The following is a 14,856-nucleotide window of genomic DNA, read 5'->3' as shown; positions in this document are numbered from 1 at the left end:
ATCTGCAGGTCAGAGTACTGTAATTAACATTGTATAATTCTGTTTACCCTGATTTGGTACTTTATTATACTGCTTGGTTGTGATTGACCACAAAAGTCAAATGATATTACTCCTATTACTCTTACCGGAAGTCTTGCAGCCTTTTTTCTGATGTGACTATTGTATTAAATTCCATTCTGTCAATGTTTTAGCATGGCAATTTGAAATGTGCATTTTGCAAATATTCATGGTATCATAGTGCTACCAAATCAATGTAGTCACATTATTTATATACTATACTGCTATTGTATTTTAATATTAAAGCTAAATTAAATTGTCTCAAATATTTTAAAATATATGCATCAGTTAGACTATAATGATTACATTGTCTAATTATAAAAAATATACAAATACACTTTTTAGATTATTTTAAGTTATGCCTGTTAGCATGTGAAAACAAAAAAAATTGTTAATAAAGCCCCACTCATTTCTCAGGACTAATACGCTACTTGAACTCTGCTCTTATGATTATTTTGATGCTGTCAAAATTGTTTCCATTGGCTCATAGTTCTCTGTCTGTTCAGGATGTTCTCTCTCAAATTAATGCATGAGTTAGTCTGCAAAAACAAATTTCCTGATTAATGCTTTGCGTGTAGTGTTGGCTGGTTTTCCTTCAAACATGGTTGCTCTTATTCTCTGGTTCTAATTTATTTCTTGATCTGCAGCTATGTCAAAGCATACCTCCTGCCTGACAAGTCCCGCCAAAGTAAACGCAAGACCAAAATCAAAAGTAACAGCACCAATCCAGAGTTTAATGAAACACTGAAGGTAAGAGTACTGCCACTCTCATAATCCATGCTTATTTGATTTTTATTTTATTTATACCCTAAATGTTCTCACAAAATACTCGAGTGGTTTAAAAAATTCGGAAATATGGCAAAAAGGGAAATGTTTCTGGTGGCATAACTGCACTTTTTGGTACTCGCTGTCAAAGGAAAATTTTTACTTTGTTTTCCCTAGCCAGACACAACATAGATGTTGATTATTACAGTCTTCTCTTTACCTCCATGGATCTATTTCAGGGTCATTGCCATCTCATCTCACATAAAGTCCTACCGTGAGATTTTTAAAAGGATCTAAATGACTGCACAAAGTATTATGGGAAGCTCATAAGATGTGTACTCCTAAGTAACACTCGTCAGGAGCTTTCCATCAGTATAATCTTCTGCTGAAACATACTCTTCTCACAAAATTGAAATTTTCCACCGAATATTAAACTTCATTTTTGCCTGAATAGGATTGGCTTCTATTTCAAAAACTGAAATAATGGCTCTCTGTCTGCCTGCCAGGCAGCTTCAGTCCATTTCACTTTTTGTCTTCAAAAGTGACAGTAAAAACCTTCCAGGAAGACTTCAGAGGGAGAGTCTGTGGCTCTCAGCCTCCTACTTCAGCTCATTTAAGGCTTCTGTGGCACAGGAAATCATGGGGGACGAAGCCGAGCAGGCTGAGTGTTCTCGTAATTTGCCTTTCTGGCAACTGGACTGCAGGGCTCTTATCAATTACACTTCCTGCCCATTGACAAGAACCTTCCAGGCCAGCTGCAGTGGAGCCAAAAAAAAATCTGTTTCAGTTCCTTTGAAAGAGAAATTTCCTTGAATCCCCAAGAGTAACTTTGCCTTAGCCTTTTGGTCACTACTTGTAGATTGTCAGTTTTTCATTTTTACAGCTCTACATCCAAGTTGTTTAGTCATTTATGGAAATGCCACCATCAAACAAAGGGTTTATTCTTTATAGTGGCTTAAAATACGCAGCATGACAGGTTTCCTACTCTATTGACTTATACAACTTGGCTCATATAGTTGGACAAACCTGGCTGTAAAACTGCTTTACACACTGTGTATGCATACTTGTGTAGCAGACCTTTGTTACAACCCCATGTGTATATTTGTTTTACACTAGGGTTAGGTTTGATCTGACTTGGGAAAAAGTGGGTTAGCATCCATCTAGCAGGGAGTGTGTTTTCCTAATGTGGTTTCCAGACTTTGTCTAGGTGGATTATCTGATTAAAAAAACATAAAAGCTGACCAGTGTGGCTTGCTTGAGACCTTGGCCTGAGAGACAGCTGCCTAGATCTCATAGCAGAAGATCCATTAAACCAGTGGTGCTAGCCTTGCAGCCCTCTGGGCCAGTTGAGTGACATGGGGCCAGTTTGCAGCCCTGATCAGGTTCCAGGGCCTGGCACCACCCACTCCTGCCTCCCATGTGCCAGCTTTGGGTCCCAGGAGCTTGGTGTCACCCCTTCTGCACATCAAGATTGAGTGCTAGGGGACTAGTGCACCGCCCTCTCCCACCCTCAACACTAGAATTGGATCCTGGGGCCCTTGCTGCCATTGCTTAACCTGGTGCAATGGGATTAGGTGTTTCATCCAGCAGGCAAGCCCCAGGGCTCTCCATGGGTCCAGAAATTTGGTACCAGGAGAATAGGAGCCCTGCTGACCAGATGAGCTGTTCCCATTACTAACCTTGAAACCTCTATCCAAACAATCCTGGCTTCTAACATTATTCTAGTTAGATATGCATAAATACAAAGATAAATATGCAGTTTCTATTTAACCACTTAAAAAGTTGTGGGGATACTGTATCTGGTATTTGTTCATTAGCATACTGTCAAGTCTTTTTTTAACAGCAGCTCCTTCTTAGCGGGTAGAATTTTGTGTTCTGTTTAATTACTATATAAGCTATTTTATAAGGATTAAATAAGGGTGATTACCTGGGAAGCTTCTTTTTAGTGTAATAACCTGATAAATAATACAGAGAAGCCACAACAATAATAAAAACACTTGATTGTAAAGTGAGCAATTGGACATCATAGGCTTCTCTTGAATAGTAGCCTTGTAACTGAATTGATCTTCACTTAAAAAAAGAAAAAAGTCTTTCCTATGCCTCATTTGTCAACTACTTTGGACTTTATGGAGATAGAGTTTTTAAATGTGGTAGCTGTATAATGCCATTAGGAAGCTGAAATCTACTCCTGTTAAAGCTCTCCGTCCTTGTTTTCTCTCAATAGTACATGATCAGCCATACACAGCTAGAGACCAGGACCTTACAGCTGTCTGTCTGGCACTATGACAGATTTGGTCGCAACAGCTTTCTTGGGGAGGTGGAAATTCCCCTTGACTCCTGGAACTTTGAAAATCAGCGTGATGAATGGTTTGTGCTCCAGCCCAAGGTGAGGCTCTCCGGTTTGTTAATGGCGTAGTAATGAGGTGAAATAAAGGAGGTATGATTTATTATTATTATTTGGAGAGTGGCCGTAAAATAATGAATTTATAATCACCTGCTATGGAAAGGAACCTATGAGAAGAATAACTTTTCTTTTTAAAAACCAAAATGTAGTGTCTCATTTCATAAAGAATTTGTACGTGAATTCCTCCTTCCAGCAGAACCTATTAAGAAAAGTCCGTGACTCTATCAAATGGTAAAACACAATGGTAAAGGAATAATTTTGTTAAAGAAATGTTGCATGAAACAATGGACTGTTTCCAAACAAAGATCTGCTAAAGAAATGGACCTTTCTTTGTGTAATACATTTAAACATTTAACAATTTACTCCTGTAGTGCAGTTCATCAGTTACCCTTCTATTCATACTGAGTAGTGGATACGGCATCATGCTGTTTAGTATACAAATAAGTAGCTCCAGGAAATGTGAATGGTTGTAGTGCTTAGCTAAGGTTATAACATCTTCTGGCACTTATGGAATTCCTCAATGGAAAGGTCTGAAGTGTTTATTTTGGGAATAACTTTAAAGAGGCATTGTAAACTTGATTATATGCTTCACAGCTGCTCTCTGCTGTACTAGCCAGAACCACCAGTCTACGCTGCTGTTTCAGGAAGTATCATCTTCCTATGATCTTATGATATAAAGATTTGAGGACCTATTAGGAGTGATGTGCATGTAGGTTAATATAATTGATTTACCATTCTGTGTAAAAAACCCTATTTTTTCCACTTGGGGTACTTGGAGTGGTGGGCTTGCTTTGTTGCTTTCCCAGAGATGCAATTGCCCTGTAATTTTTGTGCACAATCCTGTGTTGGTTAGAAATTCTGTCTAAACTGTCTTCAGTTGTGTCTTTTGTATATAGGAGCTTAATTGTGAGAAGATACAAAACATCTTTCTGATTGTATATGTTGTGTGTGTGTTTGTCTATGTAGGAATCTCACAGATTAGTGATGTAGTTTATATTTGGAACTGTAACTCTCTTGTCCAAGTCTGATTGGAGCATATTAGTCCCTTTGACTCTGCTTTACTGCATTGAAGGGAGCAAGACTCATTAAGAATCCAGAGCTCAGACTGAGAGGAGGGTAGTTTACAAGCTGTCTCTCTCACCATTCACTAGCAGCTCCTCCGCTAAAACCGTGCTTACTTATCCTGAAACATGAGCAGTGGGAGTTAGGGATAGCTACTAAGCTTAGAGAGTTAAGCAGCAGGCTTTCTGTGCCACAGGCTTCTTTCTCAAAACAAAGCACAAAATGCATTAAATTATGTGGGAAGAAATGCTGACAGTCAGTACCAGTTTAAATTGATTTGGCAGTGCAATGTGTCTGGTTATAAGGAGCTGTTTTGGCAGCTACTGATGACTCAAGGGCCTCTGATTAAATACATCTTGATGCCCCTGGGGCTGGTACATGAAAAAGCCACAGCACATTTCCTCTTTATGTGCATAAATAAATCATAGAATCATGGAAAAATAGGCCTAGAAGGGAGCTCAGGCAGTCATCTGATCCAGCCCCCTGCTCAAGGCAGGATCATCTCTGTCTAAACCATCTCAGACAAGCATTTGTCTGACTTGCCTCAGATATTTCCAAGGAGGCAAATGTCATGACCTCTCTAGGTAATCTGTTCCGGTGCTTAACTACCCTCAGTGAGAAAGTTCTTCTTAATATCCAATTTACATTTCCCTTGCTGCAGTTTAAACTGTTACTTCTTGTCCTGTCTCCGGCAGCCATAAGGAGTAGTCTATCATTATCCCCTTCATGTATCCATGTACATGTATTACAGTAGTATGTATGTGACACAAATACCCTTCATGTATTTTATGTATGGATACATACATATTATACACTATCCCCTCATTCTTCTCTTCTCCAAACTAAACATTCCCAGTTCTTCTAACCTGTGCCCATAAATCATGTTCGCTCAACCTCTGGTCATTTTTATTGCTCTCTGTCTTGACTCCTTCTAATTTATACCCATCTTGACGTACAGGGCCCAATAGTGGACGCAGTACTTCAGACCCTTCTCCTTACACCAGTTGCCCTTGTTGAAGCAGGAAGGAAGCACATTCCCAATTGCTTAATATTGCCGAAAGGAGGCCTAGTTCCTGTATTTCAGTCCCCAAAAGGCATGAATGGGCTGCCAGAAAGGGCCATGCCAGATTCCCAAAATGGTTAGAGTACATGACTCAATCAGCACTGTGTATGCAGACAAGATAGAGAGGGTCCAATGGCTATTAAGAGGCAACATAATGGCACTGTAGTATCTGAAGGGCTGCCATAAAGAAGACGGGAAACACCTTTCCTTTGTTGCTGCAGAGAGCAGGACACAGACCAATGACTTGAAGTTACAGAAAAATTGGTTGAGATTGGACATTAGGAAAAACTTATGAAATTGACTGTCTAGGGAAATTGTGGAAATTCCTTCACTGGAAATTTTCCAGAAGAAACTAGATAGTTTTCAAGAAGAAACTCCATATGAGGAAAGGCTGAGGGACTTGGGCCTCTTCAGCCTAAAAAAGAGAAGGCTGAGAGGGGACTTGGTAGCAGCTGACTACTAGATCAAGGGAATACATCAAGGTTTCAGTGAACAACTGTTCACCAGGACACCCTTGGGGAAAACGAGGGAGTAATGGCCACAAACTCCTAGAAGACTGTTTCAGGCTTAACGCTAGGAAGAACTTCTTCACAGTTAGGGTGTACAGACTGTGAAATAAGCTGCCTCCGGAGGTGGTGCAATCGTCTACCCTAGATATCTTCAAGAGGAGACTGGATGGTCACCTCGCTGGGGTCACCTTACCCCAGTTGTCTTTCCCGCCTGGTGCAGGGGGACTGGACCTGATGATCTTGCAAGGTCTCTTCCAGCCCCTAACAATTATGAATCTATAAGCATTTGTCTGGGATGATCTAGGAGCAGCTCTGCTGGAGCATTCTGTAAAGTACAACATTTGGAAGCCCAGGACCCCCTCCACACGTACAGATTAACAGAAGAGCTCTGCAGCTGCACAACTGGCTTAGTTACAAAAGAAGATTAAGGAGATGGGATAAGTTTACAGAGGGAATCCAGAAACAGAAGAATTCTGACTGTCTAGTAGGAGGGTGTGATGTGTGGAGTTATGCTTGTTGTCCCAAGGTTGCAGAGCAGAGTGGAGCGTTTCTCGTTTTTCCCCGTGCTTCTAGGCTTTGCTGATTGCCATGTGGGGCCAAGGAGGAATTTTTTCCCCACTTGTTGCTACAAATGTCAGGGTTTCTTAGTGTTTTTTGAGTTTTCTTTGCCTTCTGCATTGGGTGTTAGCTGAAGCAAAGGCTGGGGGTTTTGATTGCGGTGTCCCAGTGTTCCTGTTGGCATTAAAACCTCAAAGTACTTGATTAGAGGGTTTTGAAAACCCTGAGTCAGACCAGTCACTGCATTTGGGATCAGGAAGGAATTTTACTCCATGGTCAGCTTGGAAGAGATTGTGGGGGATTTTGCCTTTCTGTAGCGGAGGACCTGGCCCTCTTCCTGGGATCACATTAGTATATTTTAGCAATCCTTTCAGTAGCAGGACACTGACAATGCTCGTGCCCCTGCTTTACCTGTGGCATGCTAGTGTGCTCTTGGTGTTTTGGGGCAATATACCTTGTAGTTCTGCAACAGGGTTTGATTGTATAGTTTTGCTAAGACTGGTAGGTTAAATGATGGATTTTTACAGGATGGTTTAGATGGGGATGATTCTGCTTTGGACTAGATGACCTTCTGAGGTCCTTCCAGCTCTACTTTTGTATGATTCTACGGCATATACTGTTCTTTCTTCCCAAAACAGTGTGTATTGACCAGTACTCTTTCCTCCCCACTCTGCCTTTCTGGGTTGCTCCATGTCTGGCTCTGTACATGAAGCAGAGGACTCACCTGCCAGGATCCCTTTGTTTGTCTGTCGTAGCACCAGCTGCTGGAAGCTTTTGCTATTATTTAGACTTGAGAGGTTACAGCAGACTTACACATACAACTCTAAGGGACATAGAATGGTCTGTTGAAACTTCTGCAGTACAAGGTTTGCAGCTCAATCTTCTTCCTGTGTCACATCATTTTAACGCTTTAAAAAAAATCATAACCAAAAGGGCACTCATGAGTCATGATGAAGCACTTTCACTCAGAGGAGAAGTAATGAGGTGCTAAGTACTTCAGCTGTTCCAACAGGAAACTGCTGTCTGATTATTTCCAAACTTATTATAAGGGCTATTAATTCTGATTCTTTGCTATCCAAAGAAAACAGAACTACAGTGCGTCTTGTCTGCCTCCTGGGATGATCTGGGTAATTTAAGTGCAGTTAAGGCAGTTGATAAGCAAAAGAGCAGTATTCTGACTAGGTAATTAATTGCAACATAAAATTAAAGATCTTGTTGGTTAATCCATGAGCTAGACAACACACTGCCCTCTGGTTTAAGCTGTATGTCTCTGAAAAGAGGATTTCCAGTAAAATAGCTGTGTCTTATTGGTTGTAATCTTAGAGTAGCTGTTCAGCTATTTGAAGATAAAAGTTGGTTATCTTCATGTGCATTTGTTTCCTGAGTGTGGGATGGCCTGTCTTCTTAGGGGATCAGGCTGAAGGTAAAAATGGAGGGTAAAATAGTCCGGTGGTTAAAGCACTAGGAGTTGGGAGACTTGTGTGTTACTTGTGTGACTTTGGAATTCCAGTTCTGTGCTTTAGTTATCTCACCTGCAGAATAGGGCAGTTAATCTTGCCATCCTCACAGAAAAGCCAAGAGGCCAAACTTGCATGCTTTGAGAAATCATCCAGCTTCCTGGCTGCCAGAGTCAGGCTGAAAATTCTCCCTTTTGGCCAGTTGACATAATTGTCAACTCTGAGTTTTTGCACATTCCTCTGAAGCAGCTGGCATTTATACTGCCTCCTATGTCCAACGGGGACTACAGGTCTCTAGTTTGAATGAGTTTGTGACTTCCTCTGTTAAAGTTTTAAAAGGTCTTTGCAATACTTGTATGAGAGGTATCCCAGTAGGGCTAAATATTATTTTGAAAGTCCTTTCATCCATTCCCAGCCTTCTTTTTTTATATGAGCAGATGGCAGGATCTAGCCCTAAATATTGTAACTCATCAGGGGATGGTGCCTTAACCAGTAGTTTAAATTTATATGCAGGGTTGAGTCTGGGTATATTACTTTTTGTATGCATGGGTTGTTTTTTAACTGATAATAAAATTCTTTATCTTGTTATTGAGGTCAGGAGAAATGATAGATATCAGAAGAAAGTTCTCACAGATATATTATTTATAAGTGTAGCTTGAACAGCATCTTGATGTACTGCTTATAGCATGATTTGAGACCTACAGTTTTATCTAAGCACTTAGTGCATTAGACAGACTTACACGATCTGCATAGGAATCCAATACACATTTAGGCTACAATGAAGCATATGCATAAACTGAGATATTACATAGGTGGTCCCAATGACTACTCATGTGCATGAAGTAGGCATGTGCTTAAGTGTAACAAGGTTCAACTCCAGGAGTGACTGTTATGCCCCTGGAACCCCCTCAGCCCTTGTCAACTTGTTCGTTGTTTGGGCAGTCCACCCTTCTCCTCGCCCACCAGGACTTGATGTTGTTATCTTTTAGAGAAAGAAAGGCTGCCCCAAGGATTCCTAAGCCCGAGCTCACACTCCTGAGCTCAGGTGTCTCTGCTCACCACCTTAAGCGCTAAGTGGAGGCTCTGTCCTCCTCAATACTCATACCTGTGCCTCATAGGTGATACTCATCCCTCTTTCTCTCTCTCTCTTCCTAACATCCCTCCCTCCTGAGCCCTCTTCTTGCCCCTCCTGGGCTACAGGATCCTTGCCCGGCTCAATTTCTGGCTGTGACCCCCAGTCTTTGGTCCTTCTCTGGGTTCTGACCCTGATGCTAGGCCAGTTGAGACTCATGAGCTTCCCTGGCCCTGCCAGTCTTTGGCTGTGGCCCTCCTCAGCCTTCACCTCATCTTTGAGCCCTGGCCCCACACCTGGACCAGTGAGACCTTTGGGCTCCCTGGCCCTCTTTACACTCACCCCTCCTGGGCCAGAGACCTCTGGGCTTCCTGGACCTGTGGACACTTGCCTCCTCCTGGGTTACAAACCTCCAGGCTCTCTAACCCTCTGGCCCCTCTCTTCCTTCTGGGCCAGCTGGGACCTCCTTACCTCCCCTTAGTCCCTTCCACAAGCCACCAGAGTTGCTTACCCCCAGCAGCTCAGACATGACCCAGAAGCCCTGCTGTAGCCCTGTTGCCCAGGAACTCCTCGATCCATGGCCCTCAGAGCGAAACTACCTGGCCAGCTTAGCCCCTAAGCTTATGCTTCAAGCCTGACCCTCTTCTGGTCAGGTGACTCTCTAATTGGCCCCTGCCATACCTGCAGGTTGCTTTCTCATGCTGCCTGCCTTCTCTTAAATAGCAGAAGCACCAAGCCTCCTGCTATATTCAATAGTTCAGACCGTTAGGGGCTTTAATAAAGTTTCATGAGATTGGTCTCTGAGGAAAGACTTTTTACTTTTATTTGATCTATTTATGGCAAAAGGACACCTACAGAAGCAGTAATTGTTTGCAAAACAAGCTTATAACTTTATTAACATTTAATTAAAAATACCTGAGAATCTAATACTACTTGTAAGAAATGTACTGTAAACAGTAGGTGCACATGCCTACTAGGTTTACATGTTTGGCAGAAGAAGAGATTCAGAATCTTGAGAAGTAATATTTGGGAAGAGGAGGGAAAAGAAGCTTGGAAAGTGAGATTTTTTTTATAAATCTCTTCCATTACAGAGCCTCATTCTGCCTCCTTATTCCAAGAGTACAGTTGAAATCAGCAAGACTAATTGTGCATTAAGTACTAAGCAACATGGCTAGGGACAGACATTCAAAAAGCCTGAGCCTGAATTGATTCAATCTTTGCAGGTTAGTCTAACCTGCCTAGGTTGAACTGTTTTGCAACCACATGGACATTCCCTCTAGACTGAGGAAATGCAGGCAGTGGCTCAGGCTAGAAGCTGGGGGGCACTAGAGCAGCCCTCCCTTCCCTTGTACAGTGCTGAGCTGAGTTGGGGACATGCCCAGGCCCCAGCAGGATGCTCTGATTAAGGAGGGGTGTAAACCCTCTGGCCTGCACCATCTCAGGCTTTTCCCTACTTGCTGCCAGTCCCCAGCCCCGGGCTAGCACTCTGAGGCAAAGGGTGCGTGTGCAATGCATGCATCTGTTGATGATATTGAGTTTTTCAATCTCCCTCTCCCTGTTTCTTCATACTGTCTGCAAACCTGACACGGTTGCAAACCAGTAGGTGGCTGATAAAACCCAGTGTTTATTAGCCCATCAACGAAACAAAAGCCTCTCTCATTAGTTCAAGCTCTTCTTAAACAGCTTTTTCCAAGGAAGGAACAGAGGGACATTATCATCTGGCCTGTTGATTAGCTCCAAAAAGCTCTAAGTTGACACTGTTCTGTCTGCCTGTCCCAGTAAAAATGGAGACATATACACACAGACACTTCTCAGCATTAGCTAGCATACCACATGCCTCAGGTCTGGGGGGCTGGGGTCTGTGCTGTGGGAGATGGGAGGGGTGGATCCCTGCTTGAGCAGCAAGAGAAGCCAGGCAGACCCTGCTGTGCCTGTAGTCTCCCCCAGAGATCTGGCTAGGGAGCAGAAGGGTGGGGCCAGCCTGTTTTTCTGAGCAGACAGCACAGCCCAGCCCTGCCCAGGGCTGCAAAGCATCTGGGATGCTGAGTGACTCTGGTTTAACTTAACCTAGGAAGGGATCTGGGACAGACACTGCATAAACCCAAATCAGTTAAGTCTGATACTACATTCAACTAGGTTTATCTTAAACCAGTTTCAGCCATTTTGAAGCTGGTTTATGTGCACTGAACTTATGTTCTGTTACAGGTTTAAACCAGTTTCTGATCAGTTAAGCTGGTTTATGTGTAATGTCTGCCCCTAGCCTATGAATAAGGATATCAGAATCTGGCCCAAAATTAGCTACAGTTTTTGCCTTTTTACAGTATTAGACTTGTTTGCTGCATGTCAATGTTTAACAAAGGACAGAATTTTTCTTCATTATGACAAACAGGCTTTCTCTTCCCTGAGTACGTTAACTGCCCCTAGTACAGGCCATGTAACTTCTATTCTTCTGAGCTCTTACATTCTCTGGTTGTGCAACTTTTGAAAATAGAGCTGTTTATTCAGTTTGCAATGGCTAATTAGTTGTGAGCAGTGTGCCAGGTGACACCGTATTTAAACAGTGTTTAGCTGAACTAACTTGCACTGTAAAATGTAATTCCAAGGGATTGGACACATTATTAAGCAGAGTTGGATTTTTTTTTTTTCTTTCTTTCCTGTCAGGTGGAGATTGCAGCAGACGTTGGACTTCAGTATAAAGGAGAGCTGACAGTTGTTTTACGTTACATTCCCCCAGAGAGAAACTTAATGCTTCCGCTAGGACAGTTCCAAGGTAAAATTAATATGGATGCTGCATTCAACACCCATCTTGTATGATGAAAGCTGAAGTTTAAAGTCAAAGAATTGCAGAAGGTTAAAATTATTCACCAATAAACTAGGCACCTGTGCCTGAGGGTATTTCAAATCTAAAGTTGCTCCCCACTGGGGAGGAGGACCTTTGTATGTGCTGTGAGTCATTGCATGGCTGTGATAGCACCAAAGAATTCCAACTGGTCAGTAACACTGTTTAGGACAGTCGTTGCCCAGAGCACTACTGTAATTCACAGTTGTTGCTCATAGAGTTCCTTTGTGCTCATGGAGTTCCCCTTAGTAGACAATCCTTAGTCACATAGATCTTGCTCTTTGAACCTTTTCAAATTATTTAGCATATCTTTTTCTCAGTTTTACCCCCTTATTCCTATGGCAATTATGTGTCTTCACATATGAATAGAATTGTTTAAGATGGTCCAATATTATCATTGGCAACAGACACTGCTTCCGCGCAGAAAACTAACGATGATTACTACATACATTGCAGTAACATCAGAAGAATGATTGTCTAAAACAAGGCTGTCCAAGTGCTAAGTCCCTGGGAGCCACACGCCCCAGGGGCTGCACCAGCAAAGGCTGCATGGGCTGCACCACTTGAGCCACAGACCACTGGCCAGTGTGTACACTCATAGTTTCATAGTTTCTTAGTTGGTAGGGTTGGAAGGGACCTGAGCAGATCATCAAGTCTGACCCCCTGCCATAGGCAGGAAAGGATGCTGGGGTCAAACAACCCCAGCAAGGTGGCTCTCTAGCCTCCTTTTGAAGACCCCCAGGGTAGGAGCAAGCACCACTTCCCTTGGAAGTTGGTTCTAGCTCCTAGCCGCCCTGACTGTAAAGTAGCGCCTCCTGATATCTAGCCTGAATCTACTCTCCATCAACTTATGACCGTTATTTCTTGCTACTTCCTGCTGCCTTCTGATCATGCGAGTGGCCCTCCTCTGGACCATCTCCATGTTATCCACATCCCCCCTGAAGTGCGGCGCCCAGAACTGGACGCAGTACTCCAACTGCGGCCTGACTAATGTCATATAGAGGGGGAGGATCACCTCCTTGGACCTGTTCGAGATGCATCTGTGAATGCATGACAAGGTGCGGTTAGCCTTCCTAACTGCGTCCCCACACTGCCGGCCCATGTTCATCTTGGAGTCTATAATGACTTCAAGATCCTTTTCTACCTTTGTGCTGATGAGAAGGGAGTTCCCCAGCCTGTAGGTGTGCCGCTGGTTCTTTCTCCCTAGGTGCAGTACCCTGCACTTATCAGTACTGAATCCCATCTTATTCTCATCCGCCCACCCCTGTAACCTGTCCAGATCCAATTGCAGCCTGTCCCTCCCCTCTAGTGTGCCCACATCCCCCCACATCTTAGTGTCATCTACAAATTTGAACAAGGTGCTTTTCACCCCCTCATCCAAGTCACTGATGAAGATGTTGAACAGTGCGGGCCCAAGGACCAAGGCCTGGGGGGACCCCACTGCCCACATCCCTCCAGGTCGAAAATGACCCGTCCACCACTGCTCTCTGGGTGTGACCCTCCAGCCAATTGGCGACCCATCTGACTGTGTAGGCATCAACACTGCAATCTCCTAATTTTTTAACGAGAATGGGGTGAGAGACAGTGTCAAAGGCCTTCCTAAAGTCCAGAAAGACTAAGTCCACCGCGACACCTGCATCCAAGGATTTTGTGACCTGGTCATAGAAGGCCACCAGGTTGGTCTGACAGGACCTGCCTTGAATGAACCCATGTTGGTTGATCCTAAGCATACACTCTCCTGCTTGCCCCTCACAGATGTGCACCTGGATAATTTTTTCAAAGAGTATCCCCAGGACTGAGGTAAGACTAACAGGCCTATAATTTCCTGGGTCCTCCTTCCTCCTGGGTCCACTCTTCTCCAGCCCCCTGCTGCATTGTGTCCCCATGCAGCCACCCCACTTCCACCGCTACACTTGATGCTGCATCCCCTGCTGCACTATGCAGGTGCATGAGCGCAATGCATGTCCTTATGGGCAGCCACCTCACCATTGCACAGGGTGTATCACACCCTCTCCTCCCCTCCTCCCCTCATCGCACCATGTGGGCAAAATCCTTCACACACAGCCCCATTCCCCCACTCCCTGGCATACAGTCCCATATTCACCCTTGGCTCCCCAAGCCATTCATCACACCACACCGCACTGCCCTGTCCCCTGAGGCAGAGGCAGGAAATGAAAGCTGGAGGAGGGAGGGGGAGCCCAGAGGCTCAGAGTGATGGGGGGAGTAACAACTGGACAGGAGCCCAGGGCTGCAACTCAACCACTCTTGGGCTGCATGTGACCTGCAGGCTGCCACTTAGACAGCCCTGGTCTGAAATGATACAGTGACCTGATTGGATATGCCAGGGGTTCTCAACTGGAGGTATGCGTGCCCCCGGGGGTACTTGGGAATGCCCTAGGGGGTATGCATGGGCAGGCAGGGATGGAGCACTGCCACCCACCACCCCGTGCTGCACCCTCCTAGGAGCAGGGCTGGAGCGGGGTGAGGGCAGCAGCGCCCCTCTGCAGGTCTCACAGGCATTGCCCACCTGGTTGGATGCAGGGGGTTGGGGAGCTTGCACACAGCAGCACCTGCTGCTGCCATCCACTGCCCCGTGCTGCTGCTCCGCATTTGGTTGCATGTCAACCCCCACACCTCTGTGTTCGGCCACATGTTCTCCCCCTCCCTGCATCCAGCTGCTGGGGGTACACTTATTAAAAGAGGTTGAAAACCCCTGGTATATGTCAACCTGTACACAAAAAAGCAGGCTGAGAAGTCTAAGTACCTGAAGAACTTTCTGCCAATGAGCATACTGCTATTACTGTACTATCCCATTTTCTCAGATGAGTGATATTGTGTTTATGTGGAGCACATTTCAAAGAACTGTACTGGAAGCTGATAATTTTTTGTGCAAGGAGCCCACCTATTGAGTATTGTCATAAATGAATTTAAATCTTTCCTAAAAAGAAGTGACTACATAGTGCGAACTAATGGCTTTCATAGCGTTTGGACCCAAGCAACTTTTCTATGTTCACTGAGCTAGAATTTAACAAGTAACAATACCATTTGTCCACACTGATATGGATTGTAT

General features: G+C 44.1%; 1 protein-coding gene across 2 annotated transcripts in view; it reads left to right on the top strand.

Annotated features, from left to right (window-relative positions):
* Positions 1-14,856, top strand: part of SYTL5 (synaptotagmin like 5) — a 105,183-nt gene that overhangs the window by 84,543 nt on the left and 5,784 nt on the right. For both annotated transcript variants that reach the window (XM_025205200.1, XM_025205192.1), the window contains 3 exons: positions 705-807; positions 3,047-3,208; positions 11,609-11,717. In XM_025205200.1, coding sequence (XP_025060985.1) covers positions 705-807; positions 3,047-3,208; positions 11,609-11,717 — 374 coding nt within the window. The remainder of the gene's footprint in view (positions 1-704; positions 808-3,046; positions 3,209-11,608; positions 11,718-14,856) is intronic.

Source organism: Alligator sinensis, unplaced genomic scaffold (assembly GCF_000455745.1).
Source record: "Alligator sinensis unplaced genomic scaffold, ASM45574v1 scaffold243_1, whole genome shotgun sequence".
Classification (NCBI taxonomy): Eukaryota; Metazoa; Chordata; order Crocodylia; family Alligatoridae; genus Alligator; species Alligator sinensis.
This window is presented reverse-complemented; position numbering and strand designations above follow the sequence as displayed.